The 23,401-nt window shown below is 47.6% G+C and overlaps 1 protein-coding gene across 3 annotated transcripts in view; it reads left to right on the forward strand.

The window, feature by feature from the left end:
- Window positions 1-17,630, forward strand: part of EPHA10 (EPH receptor A10) — an 89,872-nt gene extending 72,242 nt beyond the window's left edge. Inside the window, exons 9-15 of one of the 3 annotated variants that reach the window (XM_030538942.1) lie at window positions 2,509-2,694; window positions 9,051-9,112; window positions 9,265-9,468; window positions 12,189-12,338; window positions 12,967-13,160; window positions 14,747-14,911; window positions 15,685-17,630. In XM_030538942.1, the coding sequence (XP_030394802.1) occupies window positions 2,509-2,694; window positions 9,051-9,112; window positions 9,265-9,468; window positions 12,189-12,338; window positions 12,967-13,160; window positions 14,747-14,911; window positions 15,685-15,799 (1,076 nt within the window). In that variant the 3' untranslated portion in view covers window positions 15,800-17,630. The remainder of the gene's footprint in view (window positions 1-2,508; window positions 2,695-9,050; window positions 9,113-9,264; window positions 9,469-12,188; window positions 12,339-12,966; window positions 13,161-14,746; window positions 14,912-15,684) is intronic. The other 2 variants (XM_030538943.1, XM_030538944.1) reach the window with 2 other exon arrangements.
- Window positions 17,631-23,401: the final 5,771 nt, after the last annotated feature.

Raw genomic sequence — 23,401 nt, forward strand, 5'->3', positions numbered from 1 at the left:
AGCTGTAAGAAGGGCAGCAAGTGTAAACACCTCGCTTGCCCCATATCCCTCGCTGCCTTGTCTTGCGTGACCACTCGCTGAGTTCTGGGGAATGAGGAGAAATGCAAGAACTCACAGTGCATCCCACTTGGGCTCTGGATTGTTCAACTCCACTCCTCCTGCCGGAGAGGAGGATCTCACCTGAGACAGGCCTGGGAGGAAGATGGAGAGTGGCGCCCTCGGAGGAGAACTGAGTCCCAGCCTGCAGCAGCAGTCAAACCCGTCAGTGATTGTAAAGGAAGGAGGCACAGCCAAGGCAGACGCACAAGATCCCTGGGAATGACTAAAAGGATTGTGACTTTCACCTGCTCCCTTGAACCAAGAGGACAAGGGCCGCGGTAACTGTGAATTGCTGCTATGTGCACTGAGGGGACCGCACCAGGTACCAGGGTAGGAATGAATCTCAGCAGCCCATTGTTACCTGCTTGGCTCTTTATAGGATTCTGGGAGCCTCATCAGGGTTTTTAAAGGCGTTTCCATATTTCCTGCTGCTGGCTTCATTAGGGATTTTCAGTCTCACTCTGTCCTGGTCAGTTCTGTGTGCTCATAGCAGGGAGAAACAGAGTGCGGTTGGTTAGTATTTTGTACATGAGCTTGATTTAGTGTTCCTGTTTATTTTCCTCAGGCAGAGCGTACAGTAATGTGACCAGCATCTCATAGAGAACGTCAACAATTATCTGCTTCTTAGCAGGTTGACAGCAGCATAAAAACTATTTATGAATATGCTAACTCAATGTTTTACTGATTTTCATCGACTTTACGGCCTAAAACGTCAAAGCAAATTAAAATCCCTGCAGCTTTAATTGCTAATGCAAGCGAGATCTGTGGAGGCCCTGGTATGCTGGGTGTCATCTTCCCAAAGAGAAGCTCTGTAACAAACAAAAAAACAAAAAAACCGAAAACACGATAGTTGCAAGGGAGTAGCTTAACGAGCAGCTTAAATATTAACATGGAAATACACAGTGGAGAGCAGAGGACTCTTTGCAGCCATCTGAGCAGAGAAACTGGCCCAGTGATTCTGAACTTTTAGCAGTAGATCATTAATGAAAAGGTAATCCAAGTAGGGTAGGTTTTTTCAATAGGAGGAATGTAGAATGGTTTGTATTAGTCTCCCGTGTGACCGACCGGATACCTGTCTCTCAGATCAATAAAGCTCTTCGTATCCATTGGCTTTCCCTGTAAAACCAAAGTTGGTCTTTTCTCATTAAAATTTATCACTTTGTGCTGCTGCGTTTGTGACTGCGAGGAGCAGAAAGTTCTGTCTCAAGTGCTGGTGAACAATGCATGGCCCTGACCACACTTCCTGTGGGCAGGAGGTTTGGGAGTGGAGAGAGTCGGAGCCCAGTGAGGACTGTCTCGATCTCTGGGAGATAATCTTCCATTCATGGAAAGCACTTCAGAAGTGCAGTGTGCACTTGGCTGGTGCATCAGGGGAATGGCCTAAGCAGCCAAAGGGAGGAAATTGCATCATGTGTTACTGCACCTGCTAGCTGGCACTAAAGTGTTTCAAAGTCTGTGTGTTCACAACTAGTCACGATGCCCCCCCCGAAGTGGGGGAAGATGGTAAACTGAGGCTAGGGTGAGAATTTTTAAAGGCACCTTAATCCACCTTCCTGTGTTGTGGGTAGATGTTTCCCCTGAGCGTTTCTGGCCATACGATTCCCTGCTATGTCAGAGCAGAGCCCATCTGCCTGATTAGCCAAGTGCTCAGACACTGGCTGCCCGCACCCCAGGACCCGCTTCTGTGCTCCCAGATCACAGTGTTTGCAGGTCCAGAGGCAGAGGTCCTGCTAGGGGATATGGGGCACGAGGAAACGCTACCAGAAGGAGAGCTGATTTTCTAGAAGAGCAGCACTGCTCCTTGTCCCATTGCGCAGCAGCAGATCTGTGCAGCGCTGTTCTGCACAGTGAGATTTGAAGATTTGAGAAAGCCATAAAGAAAATCAATGTAGCAATAGTTCCCATTTTCAGGGCCTGTGCGTGACCAAGAGAGCAGCTAGCACATCTCCTAGAATGACAGTATGAAAGCAGTCCTGTGTGCAGGACCGGCGCTAGGGGTTTTAGCGCCCTAGGCGCACGGCAATTTCGCCGCCCTGCATGCTGGTCCTGTGGCTCTGGTGGAGCTGCCGCAGTCGTGGCTGCAGACTGTCGGCTGCTCCGCGGCTCTGGTGGAGCTGCTCCAGTCGTGTCTGCGGGAGGTGCACCGGAGCCGCGCGAGCAGCTGACCGTCCGCAGCCACGACTGCAGCAGCTCCACCGGAGCCGCCTGCCGCCCCCTCCGGCAAAATGCCGCCCACCAATAATCCTGGCGCCCTAGGCTATTGCCTAGGCCGCCTAAATGAAAGCGCTGGCCCTGCCCGTGTGGCGTTCTCTTGGGATGTTCACTCTCTCAAATGTCTAACCACAGGGACGTTAAATGGCTGTGCTCCTTTAGCTGGAAACACTAATTCCCATCTCTCCTATGGCACAGGAGAGTTTGGAGAAGTCTGCTGGGGATGCTTGAAACTTCCCAGCAAGAGAGAGCTCCCGGTTGCCATCCAGACCCTTCGAGCTGGCTGCTCAGACAAGCAGAAACGCACCTTCCTGGCAGAGGCTAGCACCATGGGCCAGTTCGATCACTCCAACATCATCCGCCTGGAGGGCGTCATCACCAGAGGTGGGGCTCATTAAGTCTGCATGTCATGGTATGCAAACTCATTGCATTCCAAACAGACCCAGCTATGTGCTGTGCCTAGTGCTCCTGGCGTGCACAGCACCCACAGCATTGGTGTGAGCTAATCTGGGTTCAAGCAAGGCATTTGTGTGAACCTTCCCCTTCTGAACAGTAGTTCTGCCACCCACTTCAACCCCAAATGGCACCAACATCTGCTAATTTGGTCCTAGGTCTCTGTGGCGCAATCCCACGTGACTTCCTTTCTGTTCCAAATTGTGTGTAGTATGGGGTTTTTTTAATGACAGGGCCAATCTAGGACGGCACTCGCCAAACCCATTGTGACTAGATCCTAGAGCTAGATCTGAATCCAGTCCTCATGCACGGAAAGCCTAATGCATTAGGATCACTCACCTCTGCATCCACCCCCTCACTTTCAGCTTGAAAAGTTTTTATTCCTGTTCCCTCTCTCAGAGAGAAGGCTGAACCCCAGAATACTGGCAGCTTTGTGCTGCGTTGTAGTGGCTTCACTCCCTATCCTTGCAGTTTTAACAGTGTGCGATTCTGAGAGTGAAGGCAAGAACATACAGTGAATGGTCACACAGACCCCTTCATCCAGGGCACCTGAAGCCCTCCACAAAGGCAGGTGTATATTGTCATAGGGAAACTGAGGCATGGGGAGGGGTGAGGACTAGACAACACAGACGGTGCCTACACTAGACTTTTCTGCCAGCTGTTTCCAAACACACTCTTACCAGCTGATCACCACTGTGGTAGCAATGCTGGGAGTGCTTGGCTGCTGACTTGTATCCCCTGCTCAGAGTAGGCCTGCATGATATAGTGGTGAGAATGCTGGTGGCTGCCGGTGTTTTGGCTACAGCTAATGGTAATAATAGGAAATGTTGAGGACAAAATAGTGCCACAGACCAGGAGTCTGTCAGAGCTACAATGGAGACCAAGTGCCCAGACTCCGGCTCGCCGGCTGTGGAATCACTACGAGGAGATGTTCCGGACCAGAGAGATGTGCGTTACATGATGAGACTTTATGTTTAATACACATACAAGACCGCTGTAAAAACACCCTCTCCACACACAGCAATAATGCCATGTTTGCTTCAGGTTACGACACAATTCCAAGTCCTATGTAGCTCAGAGCGTTTATGGGCTGATAACGATGCAAGTTGGGCAGCGTAAGGGGGATGTGCACAAACAGCCGCTCTGCGATTGCATGGCACTTGATCTAATCGATAGATACAAAGTGATTCCAGCATTATTACACGGTTATTAGTGCCAAGCAAAATGAAGCGATACGCTCCCTGATCTGATTTTTGTGGCAACAATGCGGCCTCATTTAGTTGGTAATTTAAAAGCAATAGAAAGCGATGCTGATTTTTTCTTAATTACCCACCATGGAGTTTGCAGGAGTCTCGCCTTTGAACTAATCTGGTAATATGCTCGAGCAGTTGTTTAGCAATGTGATTATCTGGTGCTGGACAGTCGCCTTCTGGAAGCCAAATTTTTGCTTGTGTTGGTTTTTATTTTATGGTTCTGATGCTGTTTAATCAGATTTTTACAGCTAGATTAATAAAGCCAGGGAGTCAAACTGGGTTAGCAGCAAAACCCAACTCTTTTCATAAAAGCAAATTAAAATGAGAGTTTTGTCAGCAAACAGATGAGTGTGTGGTTGCTGTCTGTTGCTGAGGGAGTGGTGCTCTCTGTCAATCTGAGGAAGGTGTAGTTAAATATGGAGAGACCTGAATACGTATGTTGTTAACTATGCTATTTATAACACAGGGGATCAACTTCTGTTTTAACATAGGGCCCGATCCAGCTACCGTCACTCACATACTTTTCTACTCAAAGTGTTCCTAGCGATAGTATTTAATATTCCTCCCCAAATCAAGAGCCAGGGCCCCTTATGCTGACTGCATTCCTTGGGGTGAGATCCATGTCTCCCTCTGAGATGCTAATCTTGCGCAGCAGAGCAAACTGCAGGATTGGGGTCGAAGGTACGAGAGAATCAGGCCCTTAGAGTTTAAGCCGCTGTGTGCAGTACAAATGCACAGAAATCTATCCTGTGATGGTCAAGTGCTTAAGTACACCTAATTATATCCATTCCATTTCCTACCTTTTACTGATGTCTTCTTCAAAATACGAAGTGTGTGCTGGTTTTGTGGGTGTGTGAATTATGCCATTTAGATGAACAGCTCCACCATTGATAGTTAGGAAATCAGAAACACTAATTAATTGCGTTCATTATATGTTTGTGATAGAGAATTGCAAGTCTCTCGCCCTGAGCAATCCCACCTCCTCACTGTTAAGGGCCCTTTTTCTGTGTAGTTCCCTCCTTTTCTGTTTGGCAGATGTGATCTTGTTTCAAAATAAATGAATCATCTAGTTGTGACTCTGGAGACATCTCAGGGTCTGATCACCTCAAAAACCCACATGAGCTTTGTGTTCCCATCATTCCCACAGCTACTTGATATTCATGAAGCATTTCACCATATAGAAATTGTATAGTAAGCCATGCTTTTGAAAGCCCTAATTCATTGTTCTCATAGCAGAAAGTTGAAGTCTGTGGATGTAAAATCTGAAGGATGGCTGGGAGCTTGTTGAAAGGGGGAAAAGAAATGTGTTTGTGCTTTTTTCAGCTGCCTGATGATACTGGAAGGAGGCCAGGATTATTGCTATTTATTTATTTTAAGGTTTCTTTTTCTGCCTTTTTACCAGAGAAATATCACGCATATGAAGTCATGTCTGTCTTGTTTTTTGGAGGTCCCACTTCAGCAGTGGTTCTCAACCAGGGGTACACATACCCCTGAGGGTACACAGAGGTCTTCCAGGGGGAACATCAGCTCCTCTAGATATTTGCCTAGTTTTACAACAGGTTACATAAAAAGCACTAGCGAAGTCAGTACAAACTAAAATTTCATACAGACAATGATTTGTTTATTCTACTCCATATACTCTATACTGAAATGTAAGTACAATATTTATATTCCAGTTGACTTATTTTGTAATTGTATGATAAAATCAGAGAGACAGGAATTTTTCAGTAATAGTGTACTGGGACACTTTGTATTTCTATGTCTGACTTTGTAAGTAGTTTTGAAGTGAGGTGAAACTTGGGGTACGCAAGACAAATCAGACCCTGCAAAGGGTACAGTCATCTGGAAAGTCCCTGCACTGGAGTATTTAGAGACCTGAAGCAGGACCTTTCATAAATTTGTAGAGTTTATAGCCAAAAGGGAACATTCCATCATCTAGTCTGACATCCTATATATCACAGGCCAGTAAATTTCACCCAGTTGCACCTGTACTGATCTGAATAACTTCTAGAAAGGCATCTAGTCTTGATCTGAAGATGAGAAAGGGAGAAGCCACCACTTCTCTTGGTAGTTTGTTCCTTTGGTTAATCACCCTTACTGTTAAAAACATGTCTGATTTCTAATGTGCATTAGTCACCCATTGAGTCTTGTTCTGCCTTTCTCCACTAGATGAAAGATTCCTCAGTGCCTGTTATTTTCTCCCCTGAAGGTCCTTGTAATAGAAATCAAGTCTCTTCTCAGTCATCATTTGGATAAACTAAGGAGATTGAGTTCTTTTAGTCTCTGTCAGGCATTTTCTCCAGCCCATAAATAATTTTGTGGCTCCTCTTTGCATTCTCTCCACCTTTTCAACATCCTTTTTAAAATGTGGACACCAGAAGTGGACACATGATTCCAGTACTGGTCGCACCTGTGATATATTCAGAGATAAAATCACCTCCCTGCTCCTTCTCACTCCTCAGCCAAGGATTTCATTAGCTCTTTTTGCCCCAGCATTGCACTAGGAACTCCTGTTGAGTTGCTTGTCCACTGTAACCCCTAAAAGCAGCAAAGAATCCTGTAGCACCTTATAGACTAACAGACGTTTTGGAGCATGAGCTGCATCCGAGGAAGTGGGTATTCACCCACGAAAGCTCATGCTCCAATACGTCTGCTAGTCTATAAGGTGCCACAGGATTCTTTGCTGCTTTTACAGATCCAGACTAACACGGCTACCCCCTGATACTTGTAACCCCTAAATCTTCTTTAGAGTTGCTGCTTTCCAGGATACCAAACCCCATTCTATAGGGATAGCATGAATGCCTGGTTCCCAGAGGGATAACTTTGCATTTGGCTGTGTTAAAACATTGTCTTTAGCTACCAATGGACTGGAAAGTACCTCATGTGATATGAGCACCTGATCCTACTTCTTTCAAAATATAGAACAGAAAAATTCATTTGACACTTCTCCCTTTTATGAATCATTATTTACAGTTTTGTCATCTACTTTTAATAATAGGCTGATAGCATTGCTAACTCCTACTGGCTGTCCTGAGCCTTGCCTGCCAGGGATTCTCCTCTGATGTCTTTAGCTTTTCTTATCGATTTCCTACACTCATTCATATTGATTGCTTTCTGTTTCCCCCTTTTCCCTTTCTATATATGTTGCTAATTTATTTCTAATTGCTGCCTTCACTTCAGCTCCCAAGCCAGGATGGGCTTTTGCCCAGAGTTCTCCTCTTTCTTGATTGTGGAATTGTGGCTTTTAGGCCATGTAATAAACTCTTCTCAGCGAACTCCCAAACATTCTGTATTCCTGGTTGGGACTGTCCTCTGTTTGCCCGTATTGAATTAAATGGGGTCATTATCACTGGCCCCTAGGCAAGCACTAACTTCCAGTAACTTCCACCATAGTAAGGTCCAAATTAGAGGTGCCTTGCATTGGGTGAATACCTTCTGTGTGAAGTTTTACTGCTGCCTGCTTGAGACCTCCAGCATATGACTCCCAGTAACGATGCGTACTCCCAGCCAGCAGGCCCACTTGTCTAAGGGTACTGTGCTGCAGGGGTTTCCTCTCCGGTGCCCCCGCAGTCTGTCAGTCTTTGTGCCGCTCAGCCCTCTGGCTGAGAAGTGGTTGGTCCAAACACAATGCCCAGGTGCAGACCAAATCCCAAAGAATCAACCTGGCCTCTGGGCCCAAGGGTTCCACTGCCTTTCCCTGGCTCTGGTATCAAGTCCTGTCCTGCCCAGCCTACCTCCTCCTGAGGCCGCTAGCCTCCAGCATCTCTGGCCCTTTGGCTTATCACAAGAGCCAACAGCTCCCCGTGGTTTCTCTGCCTTGGCTACAGGTTCTCAGATTATGCAGAAGGCCCAGGTGACTGTTATCACCTGATCCGTCCTTAGTCCCGCCTCCTCTGACCTCTGTCTGAGAAGTAACTACCTAAATACCACCCAGGTGAGGTGATTGTGACTGACTGGGCTTTTAACACTTTCTCGCCTGGATTAGGGGTTGAAGTCTCCCATAACACCACAATTTTATTTTCCACACATTGTTGGTAAGTGCTTCAGGAGTAACTAACTCATCCTGTTCTCTGGTTTGAGTTGGTGTCTAACTTACCAGTACCCCACCCTGGATTTTGTTATTTAACACACTGAGTCATATGCATTCGTGGTCCTGGACTCTGAGTCGTCAGTAACTCTAAAACTGGTCCTGTCTGTCATATAGAGTCCTGAGTAGGGTGTAACTAGTGATTTTAACATTCCCCTCATGCACAGTCTGCCTATTCGGGAATATCAATTTTATCAAGTTTCTTCTCATCAGAGAGAATTTCCAATTCCTTTTTCTCGTTACCCAGATTCCCAGCATTCGTTTTTATGCCTCTGAAAATTTTCTTTTCTTCACCTTCTTTGTCACATTGGTTCACGTTTTTTTACGACAAGCTAAGTTTGTGTTTGTTCTGCATTTGTCTTCTAAGCACCCTCCCCTCTTGCTCTGACTGCTCCAGTTAGTCTCCAGCTGAGAAGATTAGCCCCCTCCCTAATGTAGGGATGTAGACTGTCCCTTGGTACAGCCTCCTCTCCCACAGGACCAAAACCTTCAGCATCATTCCTGGTGAACAGCCAGCAGCTCAGTTCCGGGAGTGCTCCACTTTGGCAGCAGGAGGTGGGGTTGCTGAATCTTCAGGAGAGATTTTCTCCCCACGGTTTATCAGGCATTTGAGTTTGAGGTTTTTAAAAAGCTGATTCTAAAGGGTGAGTAGAAATCCCTTCCCTAGCTCCCCTCCTTTGCTCAGGGGTCCTGTCCTTTGAATGTGGCTGCCTGACTAACTCTCTAGTTATGCACAGATTCCCACGACCGACAGAGCAGACAAAACCCAAATCTCTCATGTGAAAAGCAAGCAGAAAATGATCTTTCAAGGGGCAAAGCATTGAGGTCTGGACTGGGCATCTTTGGGTCTGGAGGCTTTGCTGGGTGTATGTATTTATATCTGTGAAGAACTGTGCTTGATAAAAACCAAGGTTAGCTAAATACTCCTCCTCTGTCTGTGCGCCCAGGAAACACCATGATGACTGTGATGGAATACATGGCGAACGGAGTGCTGGATTCGTTTCTCAGGGTGAGTGTACCTGGGTGTCGGTTACCCCCTCGGACCTTGGCTAGCAGTGCTGCCATTTTCCTAACTGAAGAGTCATAGCATGAGCTGTTTGTGCGACATGAGCCCAAGCTGAACCTCCCTGTAATGCAGCCTTCCCTACTCCTGCCTTGCAGAAACACGAGGGCCAGTTCACAGCCACCCAGCTGACGGGTATGTTACATGGGATTGCCTCTGGCATGAAGTACCTGACCGAGATGGGTTACGTACATAAAAGCCTTGCTGCCCACAAAGTCCTCCTGAATAGCAACCTGGTTTGCAAAATATCAGGCTTCAGACAGTCCCAGGAAGATAAAATGGAGACCATCTTCACCACCATGGTAAGCTGCGGGGGACTGACAGAGCTGGATACTTGCTAACTTTGGGAGTCATTGGAGGAGGGAAGTGGAGCGGGGAGGGTTGGGTTTGAAGGTGCAAGAGATGGAATGTCAGGGACAGTCACTGAGGAATACAAAGATGAATTGCCAGGGTAACGTGGTTATTAGACCATCTCTTGTGCTTGGAAATTGACTGATATGTTAGTGCAGTGTAGAGTTTGAGAAGCAAAACTTTCCGACAGAGGTTCAGAAGGCAGGAGGAATTTCCTCATACAAAGTACGAATCATGGAGGTTCTGGAAACATAATAATGGAGAAGCCTCCTTCTGTGGACCTGGCAGGTGACAGAACCATGTTCCCTTCAAAAACCTGATAGAGAAAAGAACACGTCCAGATCCCTCTGAGATGCTGAAACCCCTTCCACGATGGAGCCAAGGGCATGAGGCTCCTTGTGCAGGTTCTGCTGCCACCGATCAGAACAGGAGCACAGTTCTGTCATGGTAGGGAGTGTCTTCTTGCACTGCCTTGCCCCTGAGAGAGCTCTAAGATCCTTCTCCCAGCAGCTGGGGTTACTGCTGTAGCCATAAATCAATCTGGTTCCACTTCACAGGGTTTGTGAGAAAGTTTCCTTTAGCTTTGGCTTCTGGTTCCAATGTTTCCCAAAGCAAAGGGCAAACATTGGGCAGAATGGCCATATTCTCATGTTGAATCTTTGCAAAACCGGATCTCTCCTGGTTTTGCTGCAAAGCCGCAATAAGGATAACCTAAAACTAGGCCCAGCATCGCCCAGGAGGTTTGCAGGCCTGATCTGAATGTTGAGTAGGGATCAAAATCTGAAGCTAGCTGAGTTTCACAGCTCTAGTTAATACCAGATGCAGCGAACCTGCTGCAGAAGCAATATGGTTTCTGGTTGCCTGGTCTCTTCCTGATACATAAATCCAGTATTTGCATGTAAAAGAGTTTTCTTTTCAGCTGGAGATAAAAGTAAATGGCAGTGAAATGCTAAGGCTTTTTGCATAAACTACCTATGAATCTGAATCAGTGCAACACAAATTCTTTCCCTCTCATCGTGTGTGTGTGTGTGTGTGTGTGTGTGTGTGTACACACATGCGCGCATTGGGAACTGTAAGCAGCTCGCACAGCCTGGGGGTTAGTTATATGTGTTTTATCACTTGTAATGAAATTCATGGTTTTCAGTTAGGAATTTAAGACCTGTCTGATTCACACGCCTGCCTATTCAGCATTCCCAGCCAATAGGCTTCCTGAACACTCACACTCAGAGCCATACAGAGATGGGGCTTGAGATCCCATTACATTCCCCCAGAAACACATCCGCACCCAGGGCCGGCTCTAGGCACCAGCAAACCAAGCACGTGCTTGGGGTGGCACAACTGCAGGGGCGGCATTGTGGCAGTTGAGCTCTCGGAGGTTTGTTGGTTTTTTTGCTTGGGGAGGCAAAAAACCTAGAGCCAGCCCTGCCCGCACCCCAAACATGGCACTTGGAGGGGGGAAACTGTCCTGCAGACTCTGTTAGGGAGTCAAATTACAGGTTTGGGGGAACAACGCACACTTCCCCACGAGCACATCTTCCGCATGGCAGCATAGCGCTGCTCTCACTATTCACTCGCAGTCCAATTTAGAGCCTTTCACCTGCCAGTGAAGAAATCAATTTACAGTATTTTTAACTGAAAAGCAATAAAAATGGTTTCGTTTGCTGTCCCACAGCCAGCATACGTGAGCCAACCCCATCATATCATCCCATTAACCCTTTGTATTTAAAAACGACAATGGATTCTTCACTCCAAAGAACACGTACTGTCCCAGGCAGTATTCTGGTCGCACAAAGCACTAGCGGCTGCTGACACACTGGCTTCAGCCAGCCCTTGGACCGAAGGTGCGACTCTCCCGGCCCTGGTGGCCTGCGTGGGGAGCTGCTGACGCGAGCCTGGCACTTAAAGACCTCGCTCAGTCTGAGTGTCTGATGCTGGTGGAGTGTTCAGTGCGTCCCTCCAGCCCGATCGAGTGGCAGGCCAGGGGAGAGCCTGACTTGGCGTCTCTGTGGAATTGGAGGGGAAAGCATGTCACTTGGAGCTATAGCTGAGACTCTGAGTCCCAGATGGATGGATGGAAACCTTGTTGGTGTTAACGAGAGACGGGGGCCAGATGTGCCCCAGTTGAGGAAAGGCTGGAGAGACCTGCGGAAGTGCCAGGGTCCCCTCTCTCTAACAAGCAGGGTGTGTGATTGCTGGAGTCCGTCTCAGTCCCTAGCAGTTAATTAGTATTCACCCAGAGGAGCCCAACGCCTGCTGTCCCACATGCAGCCGGAAGGGTTCTGCAGACGCTGCAAAGGCATTTGCTAATTACAGGAGAGTTGAGGTGGGAGGGAGTGGCAGTGTGTTTGCCGGGTTGTGAGAGTGTTTTCATTCAATATTAATGGATAAAATGCCATCAGCTCCTTCGGAGGACTGTACCTCCCATGTTAATGTTTCAGGACTTGCCCTGCCCTGCAGACTAGCACTGGTGCTTGTTCCAGTGTTAAAGAATTCGGTGCAGAGTTTTCCCCTCCCATTAGAACTGCACATGGTGCCAAGGTCTGTGTCACTAACTGCTCCGCAACACAGGTGGGACGCATGCTGATCGGAGGCATTAGTGAGCCTGTGTGAACGTGTCCCTCGTCCTTCTGCTGTGGAGAACCTCACATCTTCCTTTCTTCTGCCTGGCCAGAGTGGGAAGAGCCTGGTCCTGTGGTCAGCCCCCGAAGCCATCCAGTACCATCGCTTCAGTTCTGCCAGTGACGTGTGGAGCTTTGGCATCGTGATGTGGGAGGTGATGTCTTACGGGGAGAGACCCTACTGGGACATGTCCAACCAGGACGTGAGTTGCTTTGCAGTCACCGTACTCTGACCCTATGGAGACAGCGGCACTTGATACGTTCCCATGTTTCAATGACGGGTATTCGGGAATTGCAAGCCATGCATGTCACTTGAGTGGCTCCGTATTTGCATCTTGGGTTAACGTATGCAGGGGGACATTTGTCTAATTTTTGACCTATAAGAGCAGAGCCATGCAAATAACCCAAAAAGTTTAAAAACAATTGTTTTGGGTTAAACAAGACATTTCTCTTCAGCCTGAAACAAAACTTTTCATTGACTTTTTGACTCTGATTACCCTTTAAAAATTTTTAATGACATGGAAAGAAATTTTGAAACAAAATAAATAATTTTGAATCGATAGATTTTGTTTTAAAATTTTCAAAACAAAACCTTTTTGATTTTTTTCATGGTTTTTTCCAAACCAAAACCAAACAATTTGGCAATTTCAACACAAATTCATTAAATGTTTCCGTTGACCCAAATTTGTGGTGAAAAATGTTTCCTCTGAATGATTTGGCTCGGCTTTCTCAAAGCAATGGGAATGTCGTACTCCAACAGTGCTGACAGACAGAGACTGCTCTGCTGCTTTTCAGTGACTCCTTTGTAGCTCTCTTCTCTTCCTGCCCCAGGTGATAAAGGCCATCGAGGACGGTTTCCGGCTGCCTCCCCCGATGAATTGCCAGCCCCCGCTTCACCAGCTCATGCTGGACTGTTGGCAGAAGGAGCGAAATGAGAGGCCCAAGTTCTCACACATCCACAATATCCTAAGCAAGATGCTTCAAAACCCAGAGCCACTGAAATGTACCAGCCCCACTTGCACCAGGTGAAGATCTGCCTGTATCACTGATCTTTCTCTTTAATTCTAGAACGTTTGCCTCCGTGTGTCTCCCATAGGCCACAACAGACCGCGCACTCCTGGGTGACACCAGATGCTGAACTCACTTACGCTGAAGCAAATCCAGATCCACTCCATCTAAATCATTGCAATAATTCCCAGACGTGCGCTGCTACCCTGAGATCAGGACTGGGCCCTCTGAGTGCAGTCTGCCTCATGGGATCTGGCTGGATTGAGGGATTCCTGGTCAGTTGAAGCTGAGTTCACAGACCGCTGTGTGGATCTCAGCGGGCTGACACCAGTAATATGAACCTGCCAAGTCTTGGGTCCAGCGCGGTCCCCAAGGGGTATGTCTACATTGCAATTGGACCCCCATGACTGACCTGTGCCAGTGGGCTTGAGCTAACAGGCTATTTAATTGTGGTGTAGACATTTGGTGGCTCAGGCTGCAGCCTGGGCTCTGGGATGCTCCCACCTCGCAGGGTCCTGGAGCCTGGGCTGCAGCCTGAAGTTCTACAGTGCAATTAACAGCCCTTAGCCCAAGCCAGCTGGCACCAGCCGGCCGAGGGTTTTTAACTGCCGTGTAGCCAGAGCCTTGGAGAGCGACAGGGCCCCAGTTCTACCCTCCTGCTCCTCTGGGAACACAGGGCCCCGGATGCACAGAACTAGTACAACCTCATTGCACAGGGTGGGTGGCAGGATTCCCAGGGGGCCCCCGAGGCGCCCCCCATTGATCTGTGCGGTGCCCTGCATGCCAGCGCAGAGAGAGGTATCACAGGAAGTGGGATCCAGTAATTGCACTCTTGTGAGGATCCTCTGGCCACGCCCTCATTGTTTGATATTTTCTCCCTCTCCCCACCTCTCTGCCTCCAGCTAATGCAGCACTGATGGGTCAGACACACTCTTTCCTCAGCCCCCGCAGGGGGGTCTGGGAGCTCTGGCTGGAGGAGGATTCTGCAACTGAAGTTGACTAAAAGCAGAACCCTTCAGATGAGGAAGCAGAGCTTTAAGAGCAGCTCCTCTTCCAACTTGTCAGCGAGACACTGCATGTTGGGGTGTGTCTGTGTCATGCCGTGCTATGTGACTGAATTACTTCATAAGCCATTGGTGGCGGTGCTGCGTGGCTATGCTGGCAGAGCTGCAGGCCATCGGGGACTTTCGGGTGACCTGTTCTGGCTCCAGTTCTTGGTGGAGGGGTGAGACCTGCTCCAGGCAGACTGAGCCTTCTCTACTGTTGGATCACTTGGGAAGAAGGTGAAGTGCCCAGTAACCCAGGATCACAGCCAGACAGCTCCTGATGGAATTGCAGAACATTCTGTGATCCCAGATCCTCATAGAGTGGGTAGGATTAAGGAGCCAAATAGCCACCATCCCTCAGTTCTCCCCTTCCTTACATGGCCAGTGCTCAGGTTAAATTTCCATGTGCCTTGCCTCAGTTGTTCCCTGAAAACTTGCATGGGCCCAGTCCACTTTCATGCCTGCTAGAGAGGTAGCTGCCAGATTCCGTCTTATGGATGGGAGCTTAACCTTGCTTTGGTGTGATCTAACTGCTCGTGTGCTGTTTGAATTGGCAGACCTCACAATCCATCCATCCCCTTGGCCGAACACACTTTCTCAGCCTTCCCGTCTTTCAGCTCTGTGGGTGAGTGGTTGGAAGCCATAGAGATGGGCAGATACAAAGATAACTTCACCGCTGCTGGGTACTGCTACCTGGAATCTGTGGCAAGGATGATGGTCCAGTAAGTGCAGAGTGTCCTAGGAATAAACTAAGAGAATAGCTGCAGCTTAAAATAGCCTGCTCTGAAATACCAGGCAGCTGCTATTACATGTGAGCAAGAGATATGCATGGAGCGTCTGACCCCCGGGAGAACACACTCCAGGAGAGGTTGGAGCTGCATGTGTTTGTGTGTCTCTCTGTCCTTTGTTTGACCTGTTTAGATTTTAAAGCTGGAAAACCGGAGGCCAATTATAGTGTTTCTGGGTGAGTGGCTGGCCAGCTACCTCTCCCAGCACAGCTCAGATCATACCTGGAGTTCATAAAGCTTCAGATAAATAGTCCTATTCCCAGATAATGCAGGAGCTCACCTGGGGCTTTGCTACCTGATCTCCCTGTGACCCTTCTCCTCCAGCCTCCTTTCTTTGGGTTTGGCCTCTCTCCTCGTCACTTCTGTCACTGGTCCAGGCTTTCTGTTGCATCCAGTGGAGATTGCAGTGCGGGATCCCATCCAAAGTCTGCAGGGCAGAGAGAGTATCTGTTGCCTGTGAAGTGCCCAGCATGCTGCAGTCAGCCATGGGCGCTGAACAGTCCCTGTCTCTGAGTTGCTGTCTCCTTTGGCTGGGACTCCATGTGTGGGCTGCTCCAAAGAGAATTGCATGAGGCTTCGTGTCCACACGAGCTGTACCCCTGAGCCACAGTGCCTTTTAGTCTAAAAATCTCCATTTCCACCATTTGCTGGTGGCCTTGGGGACCTGATGCTATGAACTGACCTCTGCTGTGGGGCTTGTTTTCCAGAGATGTCCTGAGTCTGGGAATCACCTCAGTGGAACATCAGAAAACCATCCTGAGTGGGATCCAGACCCTGCGAGCCCAGGTGATACAGATGCATGGTCGAGGCGTGCAGGTGTGAGCCCAGCAGGGACGGACACTTTCAGAGCACTGACTTAAAACTCCCCGGGGACAGTGGTGTAGCAGGGCTGGGAGCTGGCCCTAAACTGGATCAAATCTCTGAGACTTTACCAGAAGCAGCTGTGTGAGTGGGAGGTAGGAAGTACAGGTCTGCTGCAGACTAGTCATTCCAGAGTAGTGAGGGAGTCCAGGAGCTGGTGTTTCCTGTCCTGGGGTTCTCCCAACAGCAATTTTAGTGCAGTGTGCTTGGTTGGTTGTGTTTTTCCCCAGCAATGTTTTGTAGGATGAGAGTCAAGCTCCAGTGATGCCATTTCACATGGTACCTAGGCTAACAGGGTGGACTGGACACTTGTGTACTGGTTTGAAACTGGATTTGACAGTGTTTTAGTATCTAGCTTTCTACTGATAAATCCATAGGTATTTTTTATACAAGCTGATGTGTTTTACTGACCCCACGAGTACCTTCTGTTTTATAGAGTCCAGAGCACAGCGCGCTCTAATGGCCCAGCTTTGAAAGGTGACTTGGCCCAGCCCATCCATTCTTGTCCTTCCAGAGGAGATTCTGAATTCCCACTTTTCCCCAGCATGAGCCATTCCATTCCAAGAGTTACCTCATTAAGTCGCAAAAAGTGTGTGGAAAAATAACTAATTCAAATCAAAGTGGCAGGAAAAAGTCCACAAATTCTGTCAGAAATGGGACAGATAAAATTAGGGAGTCAGTCTGGAGTTATTGAGAAGAATATGGCATGTATCTGTTCTTCTTCGACTGGACTCTGTCCATTCCCACTCCTGGGATGTGCCTACAGCCTCCGAAAGAACAACTCTTGTTACAGTGAGTAGCCTCCATTTCTCCCCCAGAGAATGTCCCAATTCCTGTTCTCTGGATCAGGACTAGAAATGGCTGGTCAGAATCACCATGTTCAGTTGTAGCACAGTATTAACGTTTCACATCACAGATCAGTATCACACTATGTCAGAGCCAGAAGGTGCATCCCAAAGCTTCTCGCTGGATGTGAGACGTGCGGTGCTGTCGCACCAGGAAGGGTTGGACCGTGTGCGCTGCCTGGGATGAGAACGCTCTACATTGCTTGGGGCTTGATTTGATTAGCCACAGTCGGGGTGTCAGTTTGAGGTAATTTCAGTGGTGGCGTTGCCAGGTTAGATCCCAAGACAGGAAATTCTGGCGAAATGGTGGAATTGGATATCAGAACGGAATCAATGAACCAATGGAATCTCTGAAACTGTCTTGAAATCCAGACAAGGCAGGCTGTATCTGCACCTTGTTTTGTTGTGCAAGGAATGCAGGACTGGGCCTGTTCTTTACATCAAATAGACGCTTTGTCTTCAGTCAGGGATCAGACCCTACATCACAAATGGCATTTGCTTAGCAGTACAAGTTTCCTTTAAGTTAGTTAATTAAATGGATTTTTGCAGCCTGGATTCAGTTAGATGTACACAGTTTTGTAGGCCTTTGATTATCATCTATAAGCATTAAAAGTGAATTATTGATGAGGAAAGACAAAGATTTACAAAGGGAATTAATGCAGTGGAAAGTGTTCAAAGCACATTTAGAAATCTGTTTGCATTGTGATTCAGATGTGCCTGCTAGACTGCACCATAGGGATAGAAAACTAAATTGAAACTAAATATAGGACCTTAACTCCTCATATGCCCTGTAGTGTTGGCACAGTATTTACCCCCTGCCTGGACATCCTTCCTTCTGCTCTCATAGAGGTGATGAAACAAAGAGGCAATACTATGTTTTAACTTCTCTCACTGGCGTGGTGACCCGTGCAGAGCCTGTTACGTTGGGGATCTAAGGCCACGTCCAGACTAGGTATTAAAATCGATTTTAGATACGCAACTTCAGCTACGGGAATAACGTAGCTGAAGTCGAATTTCTAAAATCAAGGTACTCACCCGTCTGGACGGCGCAGCATCGATGTCCGCGGCTCTCCGTGTCGATTCCGGAACTCTGTTCGGGTTGATGGAGTTCCGGAATTGATGTAAGCACGCTCGGGGATCGATACATCGCGTCCAGACTAGACGCGATATATCGATCCCCGAGCAATCGATTTTAACCCGCCGATGCCACGGGTTAGTCTGGACGTGGGCTAACTCTTTCATTCAGAAAGGTTTACTCGATGGTGGGCTTTTTTAATTGTCCATATTTGAGTAAAATTCTGTTTTGGCTGAGGTGTTGTGATCTGTTCAGATTCCAGAGTCCTGGAGTCCAACAGTTTCGCTGGCAGGATTTAGTTTTATTCAACTTTATGTTGGCTTTGTTGGATTCCCAAACCAAATGGGAACGTTCTTCTCAAGAGGGGATTTTCTCAGATAACATCTCACAACCACTGCCTGTAAACTGGGGAAGGATGTGTGCACGTTTTGTGACTCTCTGACAGTTACGTGGGACTTGGCTGGCTTGCTTTCTTGGTTATTTTTGTACTGCCTCCTTGTGTCATCAGGCTGGATTTATCTGTTTTGTTCCACAGAGGGACAGTTGTATGGTCCTGGGGATGGGTGTACAGACAGTGTTCATCATGCCACTATGTTAGACCCTCTAGATGTGGCACCAAGAAGGTGTGTATTTTAAATACAACAGAGGTCCCAGCTAAAGCTCTTTATAATGTTTCTGCCCATATAGAAGCTTTCAGGCAATGTCACAGCCAAACTCTCATGTCAAAGGATCCTGAATCCCGCCAGCTCAGACTGTCTGAGCTGACCTTAAGGAAGTTGCCTCCTTTCTTTTCAGGCTTTTGAAACAAATTTAAGCAATTCCTGGTAGTAAAGGTGAGGAACAACGGAGTAACCAGAGCACAAATTGTGCGCAAAGCAAGAGTTAAGAAATATTGCCCTGTGGAGAACTGGACCTGTAATTTGTGCTACAAATCAACAGAGCATGCAGAAATCAACATGTCTTTCAACACACCATTTCTTGGGGGAAATGTTGGGGTCAGGAACTCTCCCTGAAGTAGATAAACTCTCTTCTCTTTGTCACTCCTTCAGTTAAAAAAAAATACACCTGCCCCAATGTCACCTGGTTAACTTTTAATGGAAAGAATTTGTCTTCAGGGTTCATCTAATTCCAGCCCACTTGGTCAATCTCCTGTTGTTTCCTACCCAGACAAATAATAATTGTGAACTGAAACCTTCATTTGGTAGAAATGCCAGATCCTAAGGATCAAGTGCAATTTGTTTGCTCTTTATGTTTACATTCTATCTATAGAGAAAGTGTACTGTAGTCCTCCAGCTAAGAAATGGAACCAACTTGATTCCTGATCATTTCATTGCATTTGAAATCTTCCCTTGTGTTCCCAGTATCTGTAACCTTTTGGCTGTGATCATTTCTAAGGGTCACCTGTGCTCTGGGTGGTGTCTAGAGAGGCTATGGAGACCATTGCTGGAATAACTGTGTCCAGCTCTGGGGTCTACTCTTTAAATAGGTGTTGAAAAATTGGAAAGGGCCCAGAGTACAGCTACACAAATGAATTAAGGTCTGGAAAAACGCCGTACAACAGGAGTCTAAAGGAAGTCAACCTCTTTAGCATATTGAAGAAAATGTTAACAGGTGATTTGTTCCTGAGCTATAAGTACCTGCACAGGGAAAAGCTACCTGAGGACTCGAATCTAGAAGACAAAGGCATAACAAGATCTAATGGCTAGAAATTGAAGTCACCAAGGTTCAAAGTGGAAATCAATGGCAGATTTTTAGCAGTGACTCTAAGCAGCCATAGAAGCAGATTGCCAAGAGTTGTAAATTCTTCATCACTTGGAGTCTTTAAATCAAAGCTGGATCTCATTCCAAAAGATGGGGTTGAACTGGAGCATAAATGGTTGGGTTAGATGCAGGAATTGCTGAGTGAGGTTCTCTGGCCTATGTTGTGCAGCAGGCCAGATAAGGTGTGCATAATGTTCCCATTGGCCTTAAAATCTACCAGGCTGGCAGAGGAAGGTCAACATGAGCCCAAGGGCTGGAAGTTGAAACTAAACAAATTCAGACTGGAACTAAAGTGTGAATAAGGATCCATGAGAGTAATGAACCATTGGAACATGGTATCGAGGGTTGTGGTGGATTCTCCAGCACTGGCCATTTTTAAACCAATTGGATGTTTGTTTAAAAGATTCACTGTCAGGATTATTTTGGGCAGTTTTCTGGCCTGGGCCATGCAGGAGGTCAGACTAGGTGATTACAATGGTCCCTTCTGGCCTTGGAATCTATGTCTTTATAACTAGCAGCTCTTGAAGCCAGATGACTTGTATTCTGGAACATGTCCTTATTCCACTTTCTAACCAAGGAGCAGTGTACACAGTAGTATGGCCCCCCTGAGTTAGATGTGTCCTGTGTTTATAGCCAATAGAACACCATGCTGCCAGATGGGCGGACTGACTGACCAACTGGCAGACTACCTAGCGGCTTGGCTGCGAAGGATAAAAGGCTGGGAAGTCCAAGCAGTGTTTCACAAGCAATGCTGCTGCTTGCAGGATGCTAAAGTTTCTTGAGTCCTCACAGAACTGAGGCTGAAATGGGAGATTCCCTTCCCAGAAGATTAAGCATCGTTTCCTGTTGCCTAGGAATCATTCAGGTTCCTGTTTTTAGAGAAGCCCTGACACACCTAAACTGGCACCCTTACTAACCTCAGAGGCTCCAGGAGCTCATTAGCTAATAGGTAGGTGGCAGTAGGTTGATTAAGGAAGAATCTAATTAAGTCAAAGTCATCGCGACTTGGGGATCTGAACAATAAACTTCTTTAATTGGGCTCCCTCATCAACAGTGCAGCTACTAAACAAGATGAATGGAAGACATTATAGATAGGGCCCTACCAAATTCACTGTCCTTTTTGATGAATTTCATGGTCATAGGATTTTAAAAATCATAAATTTCATGATTTCAGCTATTTAAATCTGAAATATCAGAGTGTTGTAATTGTAGGGGTCCTGACCAAAAAAGGAGTTATAGGGGGGTGGCTCGCAAAGTTATTGTATGAGGGGTTGTGGTATTGCCACCCTTACTTCTGCCCTGCTGCTGGCAGGGCGCTGCCTACAGACCTGGGTGCCTGGCCAACAGCCACCACTCTCCTGCCACCCAGCTCTGAAGGCAGCGCAGAAGTAAGGGTGGCAATACTGTGACACCCCCCCTAAAATAACTATGACACCCCCCCTACTCTCCTTTGGGTCAGGACCCCCAGTTTGAGAAATGCTGGTCTCCCCCATGAAATCTGTAACGTATAGGGTAAAAGCCCACAAAAGGCCAGATTTCACAGTCCGTGATGCGTTTTTCATGGCTGTGAATTTGGTAGGGCCCTAGTTATAGACTGTTGTTCTATTTTAATGTTAACGTCTGTCCCATCAGTAGCTAACCTTTAGGGCTGTGTTCAACGCCTTATAATTCAATGAATTAGCAACACTGTTTGTCAGCTGCTCAACCAAGGGAATTTATTCTCTTTCCCATCCAACCTTTGGCATAGTGGGAACCAACTTCCCTCCTGTTAGTCACAGGGATACCTTGATCACTTGGTCCGTAAGGAAGGTTTAATGCTCCTGCCACAGTTCTCCCTCTCTTTCCCATGGGAGCATTAGTGTAATCGGACCTATTCAGAGGAGAATAAAGAACACTTTTTGGTAATCAGCAGGCTTTACTGGAGCTAATAACTGCAATTACAACAGGATTAGATTGTAGACATTAATGCAGCCAAGGCACCGAGAGAGAGAGTGAGTGTGTGTGTGTCAGAATCCACACCCAAGTAGGATTGTGCTCTGGTCTCCCTTCCCCTCCTCTGCTCCAGGAGTGGGAAAAGCCACTGAACCCGAACTGGAGTTCTGTAGCTTGTCCCCCTGGCCTCGCTGCCCTAAAGCCAGGCCACAGTTCTGTACTTCTAGGTATGGGGCCGTTATCCTGTAAATAAACAGCTGAGCACCCAGGGGCCAAAGGCTGGGAGCTCTTCCTCAGCCAGGGCTCTGGCTGCAAGCATGAAACAAACAGAACACCCATTAGATCCCAGATGTCCTTCTGCAGAGCAAAGCGACCCAAAGAGCTTAACACACAAAGGTTCTGTGACCTCGTCAGGCACCGAGACCTTGTCAACATCTGCTTTGGCAAGCGACATGGTGGCCAGTGAGAACCGGCATTTCCCTGCAGGAAGGTGCTAAAAACCCCCAGGTTATCACTCCTTGGTGACTTCCTTGTCTGGGTAAGTGAGGAGGCCGGTAGTGGGTGTCCTGGTTCAGCACATGGCCAATAGGCATGCTCCCAGGGATGGATTTTCTGCACCCATCATGCCTGCAGAACCTGCGTTTTCTCATGCAAGAGGTGCCCTTGGAAAGACAGTGGGACCTGAGTAACCAAAAATGACTCTGGACTCACAGGTCAATTATATTTTTAGTGCAAACAACTGGCCTTGAGCTGCAGCTTCAATTCCCTCTTCAAAGAGGCTTATCAGCAATTGCTTCCTCTGTCCCCGCATGCTCCAGTGAAACAATATCTCTTTGGGGGTGGGGGGGTGTCCATCTGCCCACCTTCCAGGCTGTCTGTTCAAATTCGTGCAAAGCTCCTTTGGGTGCCTCGGCACTAATCTGCTAACAACACCGTGACAAAGGATTTTCTTTGGATGATGACGATTGAAACAAAAGTACCAGTGCAAAAAGCACTCGACAGGCAAAGCTGTTCTCGGCATGCTGCTAACGCAGGGCGATGCTATCGGGAGGACTTAATTCTGTCAACTTACAAAGGATAAACTTTAATTCATGTCTCAGCGGAAGGCTCAATGTGAGGCCATTATTCTTGCACTTTGGCTTTTCCTTGTGTTGCTTAGTCTCTGGCTCCCTTCCGGCGAGGATTCTGTACCCGCATGGCTGCCAGGGCCAGGGGCTCAGGAAGTGTGTGGAGCAGACCTGAGCGTGTCATCCCCATCTCATGCTAGGCGTCTGGGCATATTATTGGCTTCCTCACACTCATTTTTCCACTTCTTGCCCCTGGTAGCATAACTGCCACCTCAAGCCACTAGCAGGGAGCAACATTTAAGGGCTATTCCGTATAATCCCTAACGAATACCTTTCCATTGGAATGCGACTCTGCCAGGGTACAGCATTTTGCCTGCGGCTCCTTGGATGTCCCTGTGGGGGGGATAATTGTAAAGTGTCCCTGCAGTTCAGCTCCACCAGCGTTAGCTGCGTTGGGAGCCCGTGTGTGGACAGGCTGCCATCTGGCACCGGCATTCCCGGCTGTGCCAGTCGGAGCTGGTCTCCTCTTTGTCTCTCTCATTGTTTGTTAAACCTGCTTGTTGCATCTTGTCTTCAGGCAGGCAGGCAGGCCCTGACCTGAAGGACTGACCTGTGTAGGTTGTGCCCTGCACAATGTAGCCCTAACCTGATCAGGGTCTCTGGACACTACCACAATTCCCATGATCCCATACCAAAATGGGGCTGAGCAAGCTGGTGTCTCTCTGCTGGGGGATAGTGAGGGGAGGTTTTAAGGTAGGAAAACTAGCATCATAGTCAATAGCGTCGGTACCCACGAGACCTGAGGGAGGGGACAGCCTGAAATGAGGATAGTCCAAAGTGCTGAGCTTAAAGGCACTCAGTAGACATTAGCTCCCTTCTTTAA

The sequence above is a fragment of the Gopherus evgoodei genome, chromosome 20, assembly GCF_007399415.2.
Source record: "Gopherus evgoodei ecotype Sinaloan lineage chromosome 20, rGopEvg1_v1.p, whole genome shotgun sequence".
In the NCBI taxonomy this organism is placed as follows: Eukaryota; Metazoa; Chordata; order Testudines; family Testudinidae; genus Gopherus; species Gopherus evgoodei.